Genomic DNA, 9588 nt, shown 5'->3' with positions numbered 1-9588 from the left:
TTGTGAAACTTTCTAATGATTTTTACTTTCCAAAAGTCATGCTTTAAATTTAGTTAGGGCAAAAAATGAACCAATCCAGACTTAAGTAAAAAATCCACCCTGCCACTGTGGCTCAGCAGTTGAGCATTGAACCAGGAACCCAGAGGTCACCGATTTGATACCCAGTCAGGGCACATGCCCAGTCCGAAGCAGGAGACAGATGATCGAGGATGTTTCTCTCTCATCAATCCTTCTCCTTTTCTTTCTCTCTAAAAGTCATTTATTTTTAATCCACATTTCCCATCTGACTAATATTTGTCAGATTAGGGAACACAAAGTGATTTCTAAAGAAGTTTGCAAAACAAAACACAACCAAAATAGAAAAATAAAAAGGTTAGGAAAACTGGACTAAATATGAGGTAGGATACCATAATAATATTTTTTTAAAAAAGAAAAGAAAAAAAAAAGGTCAGAGGTGTTTCTAAAACCAAAGTGCCTTGCCTTGAAGAAATTGCCTCCAGCCAGTACATTATTTTTAAACTATTAGCAAATTTCAGTGTAGCTGCGACTTTTCCATTCTCAGGTGACCTTTGGGATCAGAATTGCTCTATTTAAAGACATGGCCCAGGAAACAGTGAATGCTAGACAGTAAGCTGCTATTTAAATCTTTTAAAAAGCAGCAGTTCACATAGGGGCCATTGGGAATTTACTCTGGTGCCAAAAATCCTGCTGAAGATAGAGGCCACTTGTAGAAAAACATGAGTTTAAGTAAGTGCTTTATGGGGCTACAGTATTGCCCTGAACGCCAGAACACTATAATGTGTGTGGTAGTTCTCAGGGGTCTTCATGACACTTGGTGCCTGTTAGGTGGTTTTCTCAAGGCTCTAACCACCACTTAAAACATACACTTGTTTGTGAATGTGGTATGTTTTTCTCTGCATCAAGAAGGAAAACCCTGCTCTGGCCAGGTAGCTCAGTTGGTTAGAGCATCTTCCTGATACACCAAGATTGAAGGTTCAATCCCTGGTCAGGGCACATATACAATAGGAATCAACCAATGAACGCATAAATAAATGGGACAACAAACCGATGTTTTTTTAAAAAAAAAAAAAAAAAACCAAGACAACCAACATAACAAGAATTGTTGGCAAAAATAAATTGGGAGACTCATTTAATATTTTGGCCTTAAAAGAATATATCAGTCCATGCTGAAACCTGAAAGTTTAATAATTATCATATTTTCCGGCGTATAAGACGACCCCCTAATTTATAGTTAAAACATAGGTTTAGGCCTGTATTCGCTGTATAAGACTACCCCCCACTTCAAAGAAAAGACTTACTTTGCCGTCAAGATCTGCAGGTAATTTTTGTGCAATTTTGGTCTTTTGCCCCCGATTTTCGGTTGACTTTTTTTCGTTTCAAAAGTCATCTTATACGCTGGAAAATACGGGTATCTACAATAGTGTCAACAACAAAAAATAGAAGTTTAGCCAAAACTGGTGTGGCTCAGTGGATAAAGCATCAGCCTGTGGACTGAAAGGTCCCGGGTTTGGTTCTGGTCAAGGGCTATCAATGTTTCTTTTTTTTTTTTTTTCTTTTTTTAAATATATTTTATTGATTTTTTACAGAGAGGAAGAGAGAGGGATAGAGAGTTAGAAACATTGATGAGAGAATCATCGATCAGCTGCCTCTTGCACACCCCTCCACTGGGGATGTGCCCGCCACCAAGGTACATGCCCTTGACCGGAATCAAACCCGGGACCTTTCAGTCTGCAGGCTGACACACTATCCACTGAGCCAAACCAGTTTTGGTGTGATCAATGTTTCTAACTGTCTATCCCTCTCCCTTTCTGTCAAAAAAATAAATTAAAAAATTAAAAAAAAAATAAATATATATATATATATATATATATATATATATATATATATATATATATATTAGGTTTACTTTAAAAAAAAAGTTTAATAACTAAACTTATCTAGCATGTGAGAAAGATTATGCTCTGCACTTAGCAGTAAATATTAACTTTAACCTTTATTCTCCTTGGAGAGTGAACTAGACTGTTTTGCAGTCTAGTGAGAGAGGTATTCAGTGACAGCATCACTCATGCAATAAATAATTACCGAGCACCTACTGCTCTAGGCACTGGGGCAGAGGGCATACAGCAGTGAACAGGCAGAATTGCTCCGCTCAGGGAGTTTAGATCCTGACAAAAGAAATGTCATGTGATATCATATGGTTAAGTGCTTCTGAGAAAAACAGGGAAGGGGGATGCTGGATTTTCAGTTGGGTGGCAAGAGGCAGCCTCACTAAGCTGGCACCTGAGCAGAGGTCTGAAGAAGGTGATGGAGCAGGCCAGGGCCAAGCACCCAGGCGGACAGGACAGAGTGCCGAGGCCCTGAAACAGGTTTTTCTGGTGTGTTCTAGAATCAAGAAAACCAGTGTGGCTGGAGTGGAGTCAGGGGCTGAGAGAGTATCAGGAACTGCAGCAAAGGTCAAGGGCCGCTTACTTCTGACTGGATGACTTTGGCTTTTACTCTGAGAAGGGAAGCCACAGGAGGAACTTTTGAGAGGGGTGAGAGTCTAAAAGGATCCCTCGTCAAGTGTTTGGCAGCCATCCTGAAGGGGACTTGAGGAGCAGATTTTGGTGGGTGGAGAGGTCAGCAGCTTAGGTTTGGACGTCTAGCAAATATCAGGTAGGCAGTTGGATATTCAAATCCTCGGCTCGGGAGAGAAAGAGACAAGGAAGTAATGGGCATTTAAAGCCATAAGCCTGGATGAGATGATCAAGGGAGGAGAAAGAGAAAAGGGACCAGGGGTATACCAACCTTTAGAAATCAGGCAGATCCCCCAACAGCAAAGGAGACGGGCGGAGCTGGTAAGGAAGAGAAAAACCAGAAGACTATCTAGAACTGGGCTAATGCATAGAACTTGTGGCTATTTAAATTCTAATGGAACTTTAAACCCAGTTCCCCAGGCTCAAGGGCTCATTTCCTGTGGCTCATGGCTACCAAAGGGAACGGCACAGATAAAGGACATTCCATCCTCGCTGAAGTTCTCCTGAGCAGTCGTGATAAGAAGCCACTGACTGAAGAAAGTCTCAGAGAGGGAATGTGTCAAAAGCAGCTACTAAGTAATATGAGACCCAGACTTGACCAATGGATCCAGTTCTATGTAAGTTACCAGTGCCCACTTGACAAGAAAACAGGTAGGTAGAGTGGGGGCAAAAACCTCCAGGATAAACTGCAGGAGAGGAGTTGGAATCAGAATATGCAGACACCTCATTCCCAAACGTGGGCCCCAGCTGGCAGCAGTCTGCAGTCCACTCACGGAGGTCCACGGCTGAGGGACCTGACAGGCCCAGCCCGGACTCCTGGTGCTTCCTGCCCAGATGCATTCCAAGCAGTTCAGGACCACAGATGTCACCCCTGGGCTCACCTCCTGCTTCCGGTTTTCTCCGGCTGTGGGGCTGGGTCTTGTCACGCCTGGAGAACTTCAAGAAGCAGGAGTGAAGCTGTCCTCTCCCTCACCTTGCCACCTGACCACCCAGCCTGTCCTGATGGTCTGCAGCATTCCTGGCTGACTGCCCTGGATCCTGGCCTTCAGTCAGTGACTTCCCCTGCAATCATAACCTCCGATTTCTCCATGGTGACACGCTGGAACTACATATATCCGTTATAAGGCCCTGGTCAGTAGGCCTCCCCATTCCTATCTAATAATAGTAATATGCAAATTGACCATCACTCCAACACACAAGATGGCTGCTCCATGTGGTCAAAGGTCCTGCCCCCATGTGGACACAAGATGGCCACCACAGATGGCCAGCAGGGGAGGGCAGTTGAGAGGGACTAGGCTGGCAGAGGAGGGAAGTTGGGGGCAACCAAGCCTGCAGGGGAGGGCAGTTATGGGCAAACAGGCTGGCAGGAGCGTGGTTAGGGGGTAATCAAGCTGGCAGGCAGAAGCGGTTAGGGGCAATCAGGAAGGCAGGCAGGCAAGCAGTTGGGAGCCAGCAGTCCTGGATTGTGAAAGGGATGTCTGACTGCATTGGGCCTAAACGGGCAGTCGGACATCACTCGAGGGGTCCCAGATTGGAGAGGATACAGGCTGAAGGGACACCCTATCCTCCTGGCACCATGCATGAATTTTGTGCACCAGGGCTCTAGTGTAATAATAAAGTCTATTTAAACCTGGTGGAGGAGCGGAAACAGAAAATATAAACACCTTTTTAAAATTTGCAATTCAAACAGCTAGAGTAGGGGTGTCGAACTCAATCAGAGAAGGGACCAAAATCTAAAATCCAGCCTAAATCACGGGCTGAATGGTTTATTGAACAGTCAGAAACTGTCATTGTGATGGAAACGCAGCGGAGTGCAGTGATGACAGCGCGGTGCGGGCCACATTGCAAGGCCTGGCGGGACGGATTTGGCCCGCGGGCCTTGTGTTTGACACATGTGAGCTAGAGTGAAGTTACTGTGGAATATTTTTTGAGGCTGTTTCAAAAACACAGATCTCGTGACTAACAATGGAGTCTTTATGGTGCAGAAAACCCTGACAGAAGCACTTGAAGACCTGCCTCTCAAAACAGGACTGCCTGGGCTTGCCCACAGAAATGGACATAACTGGCTGAGAAGGGATCCTGTCATTGCTCATATGAGCTTTGCTACTTTTATTTCTTTGGGTGATTCTAATATACATCCACAGTTCAAGACAAAAATACTGATGCACAATGATTCCCCATCATGGTCTAGAATTACATGGCACTTAAAACATATGTTGTAGAATTTATAATGACGGCAAATGTTTGGTGCAAACATGAGTCACCTGGTATTGTGGCAAGCTTTTTTGCCAGTATTTTTTAGACTAAAATGTTAAACCCATCCAAAAAAATCCACATTAGATAATCTCAATAAAGACTTCAACAATACCCAAGGTAAATGGAATATACCAGTTTGATTATATTATGGGTACAGTTATTCTCTTGGGCGTACTTTATTCAATGATTCCTCTTCCCCAAAGAAAAGCTTTTTGTTACCACTCTATTTTTCTCATACCTGGAAGCAAATACTGACTGGTTAGGGATCCTCAGGTGCTTGTCTCTTTCCTAGAATCTCTGATGCACTTCCCTTATTTGCCATTTAACTCACTACCTAATCCTGTAGTCACTATGTTTTTGTAGCCACTGATTTTTTATATTTTTTGAGAATATAAAATAAATGATGACCTGCTAAAATAATAGTCTCCAATCCATCCATTTTAACCTCCCCCTCAGTCTAATAGAGCTAGGAGATAAATTTCACCTTTCCCTCTAACGAGTGCTTTGAACTCTTAGTCATAGAAAAAATAGTAATAACCCAACTTGAATAATTAATTCCTAAATAATCAAAAACAGATTAACTCTGAAATCTGAAACATTTAGAAATACTGCATTACTCCTACTGTAATTAACATTTCTATTACCAAGAAAATATTATCTTGAAAGACAGAGATGAGCACTTAGTTACCAAATTTCAGTATTAGAATGTGAAGAGATGAAATGCACCTCCATAAAAAATGAAGTCACTTTACAAGACAAGTGACCAATTCAAACTTTTGTCAATCAAAAAAGTAACAAATAATTTTCTTAAATCATTTCCAAACTATCACTGCTTCAAGACTAATCAAATGAATCAAACTGCTCAACAATTTTCCTCAGATTATTGAGAAGCAATAGGTTGGAATGACAGAGCTGGCGATCTGGAGCCAGACATCCCCATTTCAATGTCCTGGCTCTTCCACTTACTTGCTGTGTGGTCATGAGCAAGTTATTAATTCCTATGTGCTTCATGTCTCCTCATTTTACTCCTCTGTAAATGGCTCTGGTACCAGAACATACCAGCCTCACAGGGCTGTCATGAAGAATGAATGTGAATCATTCAACACAGTGCCTGCAGCATGCATACTACACTGCTCCTTAGCTTATGATGGTTACTCTCAAACCCACTGTGAATTAAAAATGTTAAGTCGGAAATGCATTTACACACCTAACCACTGGACCTCTGAGCTTAGCCTAGCCTACCCTAAACATCCTCAGTACACTTATATCAGCCTACAGTTGATATAAATCAGACTTAAAGGCTGAGATAGCTAGACTCCTACTGTATTATCACTAGTCTGGGGAAAGAGCACAATTCAAAGACAGTTCCTACTGAATGCATATTGCTCTAATATCATCAGAAAGTGGAAAAATGCTGTCAAGCCATGGTAAGTCAGGGACCGTCTGTAATTAGCAAGTACTCAAAAGATACAAGTGACTGGGTTATCTGTCCTTCACAGAGATGCACACACTTCAAACTGCCGCTGACTGAAGATTCTATGTACTGTAGCGGAAGAGAAATCACTTCAGGAACTAGACCTATGGAGGCAGTAAAAGAAAGACATGGGACTAATCAGAGAAGAATCTGATCTTGCTGCTTTTGAGTTGCAAAAGTACCTGCTTTATCTTTCAAGTAAAAGATTGCTGTGGAAAGCGCAGCATTCCATTCTAGTCAAATCAGACTTAAAGGCTGAGATGGCTAGACATGTTTAGATTTCCAGTAGCCCATACACATTGAGAAAGCCTTCCTCAATGACACCATTTCCATTCTGGAGCATGGCGAGCAGGCAGTGCGCAGTGCTGAAACAGCGGTCATTTGTGAGAAGCGCTGTAGCTGTGGTTAGGAACAGGCGTCAGATGCCTGGTTACAACTCTGGCTGTGCCACCTACCAGCTGCGTGACTCCTCTGGCACGTTACCTCAGCGTCCTTATCTGTAAAATCTAGCTAATTGTTAGCTCACAGGGCTCTTGCATTGAGTTCACTAATGCAAAGTTCTTAGAACAGGGCCCAACAGAGTAAGCACTCAAAACGTTATTAAAAAACCTATCAGTGTGAAACATTTCCCTGGTATTAATGGCACAACTGTATAAAAACATATCTTAATTTCACCCAGAAGAAAAAAAATAATCCTAAAATCTAATATTTCCATTTTTTAGATATTTGTATTGGTACCAGACATGAGGTAGTAAGTACAAATGCACAGGAGGAAGTACAAGGGTCACATCTTCATGCAACTCACCTATCGCCTAAAGACCAGCTGTGAGGCTAGGAAGGAGAATCAGGATGACCTGATAGCATCTTTTAGAGCTATCACATCTGACAGGCACTGGAACAAGTGTTTTCATTGAACGCCTTGTTTTCATCCCCTATGTATAAGTTAGATTTCTCAGCTTCCAAACAGTCTCTTCCCAAGTTCTTTTTTTTTTTTTTTTTTAATCAGTAGCATTAAGAATGCCAATAGGGCCCAACCAGTGTGGCTCAGTGGATAGAGCATCGTCCTGAGGACTGAAAGGTCCCAGGTACGATTCCGATCAAGGGCATGTACCTTGGTTGTGATCACATCCCCAATAGGGGGTGAGCAAGAGGCAGCTGATCGATGATTCTCTCTCATTGATGTTTCTAACTCTGTATTTTAAAAAAACTTAGAAAATATAAACCATCATTAAAAAAAGAAAAAAAAAAGAATACAATAGCATTAACCAAAAGGAGGAACAAATTCTGCCTATCAGGACACCAAACAGTTCAATAATTTTATACCAATTTCTCACACGCTGATAGATAGTTGGCTTACTCAGAAAAGGATGAATTGGTGTCTTAGTCGGAAGAATTTTAAAGCAAGCCAAGTAATTGTATAAAATTTAAATTTTATGACCATGTTTGGACCTTTTTACACATTAAACACAATGGAAATGTTCATGTTCATTTTTTTTCCCCAAAGGAAAAATCTCTGAATCATCGCTAGGTTGCACAGTAGGAAAAAAATAGGAGCTTAGGAACTTATTCAAGTTTCTGAAGAATGCAAAGAACAGACATGATTTTACTTCCAAAATCTGGTCAACAACATTATTTTGTAGTACTGTATCTCAGGCTTCACCTAAACACTCATTAGTCAGATAAAGATAGCCCCCAGTGACATTTTTTAAAAAGCCTCTGCCCCACCACAACTTCCTGAGATCTGTGGAAAAAAACTGGTCTTGTGATCAGGCTCCACACAGCACTGGCAGTTTTGTAATCACAAGGGGAAAACGGCGACTGAGTCTACGTGTCAATTAGCTGCAGTCTGCTGATCTGATTGGAAGCCTTGACAAACGCCTGGTGACGATTGCAAATAACTGCCACGCATATGGGGATGATACAGTAGCCCACCGTTTTGGGGTCAGCTCTTGTACAAGAATATAGGAACAAAAACATCTGTAAGTAAGGTATCAGAAAAACAACTGTCCAAAACCAAAATGGCAGGGAGAGGAACCGAGCCTTCAAGGAGTGCGTCCATGTGGTCCCTTCCCGGGGCTCCTCTGGGTGCTGCTGAATGTGTTCCAAGGCCAGTCTGTTGTAAGTCTCATTGATTTCAAAAACATAGTAAAATGCTGCTGCACTTGCCAACAGGTACAATCCCACTCCAATCCATCCCATCCGCTGGCGAAAATTCATCATTCTCCATGCTCTGTGCCTTCAAATTAAAAAAATAAATAAATAAATAAATAAATAAATAGAAAATACAGTTAGGGTTTAGCAATGCTGTCAGGGCAACTATTCCAAATGTACTTGCTTTTACTTCCAACGACTTCTAAAACACCCCATGACTACAGTTACGGTTTAAAATAAGTTAAATAGGAAGACATATATAAAGACATGTAAACAACTTACAGGTGGTTCGAGGGAATGATTCTGAGGAAGTACAAAAGGTTTCAGTGTTGAGTGAGTCTGGTTTTATGTGAATCCCACAGAGTAACTCCCTGCATATGGCTTACATAGGTCCAGTACACCTTCCATTAAAAAACATTGGAATCGAAGGTTTCCTAAGGAACACTTTGCAGTGCAAACACTTTCTGACTTGAGAGCACTGCTTCAGAGCGAACACTTGGTTCTGCAAGTCAAACCAATGCCGGGGGGGAGGGGGGGTCCCCCCTGGTCAAGACAGTAACTCTTCAACACTTACAAGGGTCCCGAGAATCTTGCTGTTCCCACGGCAAGAGTTAAAGAGTCACTCAGTTCTGAATACTCGGGTAGCTTTGGCATGTCAGAGAAAGCCACCATAAGAGAGATCCCCGGCGTCACCGGCTGGGGAGCGGTGGACACGACCCGCCCGGAGCACCCGCTGGGTGTGAGTAAGCGCGGCGGGTCACGCGGCGGCCGGCCCCGGAGCCCCCAGCGCTGTCACCAGCCCCGCCAGAGACTCCCCAGCCGGCCCCGCCCCCCGTCACGCTGCTGCGCCCGGGGCCGCGGCCAGGGCTGTGCGCGGGCGGCGTCCGGCCCGGGCCTCTCCGCCTTGCAGCGCCGGGAGCCCAGTGCCGGGCAGCGGCCAGCGGCCAGCGGCCGAGCCTGCAGAGCTGGGCAGGCGCCGGAGCTCACCTTCCTGTCTGACTTGGCCCGCCCGCTTGCCGTCCCGGATGCTGCCACAGTCGGAGCTTCCGGCTCATCCCGGAAGAGCGCGCGCCCCGCCTCGAAAGGCCCGCCCTTCGCGACGTCAGGGTGCGTCACCCCCGCGGCGCCGCCTCCTCGGTCACGCCCCAAACAGCTCCTGCGGGGAGCCCG

At 43.9% G+C, this 9588-nt stretch overlaps 1 protein-coding gene and 1 long non-coding RNA gene across 4 annotated transcripts; one reads left to right on the top strand and one right to left on the bottom strand.

Annotated features, from left to right (window-relative positions):
- The first annotated feature begins 1743 nt into the window (after positions 1-1743).
- Positions 1744-5982, top strand: LOC123651266. Its single transcript, XR_006739862.1, has 3 exons — positions 1744-1790; positions 2681-2683; positions 5724-5982. It is a non-coding gene; the product is annotated as an uncharacterized LOC123651266 (long non-coding RNA).
- Positions 5983-7677: 1695 nt separating this feature from the next.
- On the bottom strand, positions 7678-9529 carry TMEM251 (transmembrane protein 251). 3 transcript variants are annotated; one of them, XM_036411671.2, is made up of 2 exons: positions 9406-9529; positions 7678-8503 (listed from the first exon to the last, which is right to left on the bottom strand). In XM_036411671.2, the coding sequence occupies exons 1-2, from the start codon at positions 9471-9473 to the stop codon at positions 8092-8094; spliced, it is 480 nt and encodes a 159-aa protein (XP_036267564.1). In that variant the 5' UTR covers positions 9474-9529; the 3' UTR covers positions 7678-8091. The 3 variants fall into 3 exon arrangements, with proteins under 3 accessions (XP_036267564.1, XP_036267563.1, XP_036267565.1); XM_036411670.2 differs by lacking the exon at positions 9406-9529 and adding an exon at positions 8993-9399; XM_036411672.2 differs by lacking the exon at positions 9406-9529 and adding an exon at positions 8701-8833.
- Between the last annotated feature and the right edge of the window lie 59 nt (positions 9530-9588).

This window comes from Pipistrellus kuhlii, unplaced genomic scaffold (genome assembly GCF_014108245.1).
Source record: "Pipistrellus kuhlii isolate mPipKuh1 unplaced genomic scaffold, mPipKuh1.p scaffold_m20_p_41, whole genome shotgun sequence".
Taxonomy (NCBI): domain Eukaryota; kingdom Metazoa; phylum Chordata; class Mammalia; order Chiroptera; family Vespertilionidae; genus Pipistrellus; species Pipistrellus kuhlii.
The sequence above is the reverse complement of the archived record's forward strand: the minus strand, read 5'-3'. Positions and strand labels throughout refer to the sequence as shown.

What these genes read in the sequence shown, in the direction of transcription:
- TMEM251 (XM_036411670.2), bottom strand. Translation starts at nt 9,090, where the DNA reads ATGGTGGCTTTCTCTGACATGCCAAAGCTACCCGAGTATTCAGAACTG. An exon ending in GCAAGATTCTCGGGACCCTT is followed by an intron (nt 8,504 to 8,992) that starts GTAAGTGTTGAA and finishes TTTAATTTGAAG; the next exon opens with GCACAGAGCATGGAGAATGA.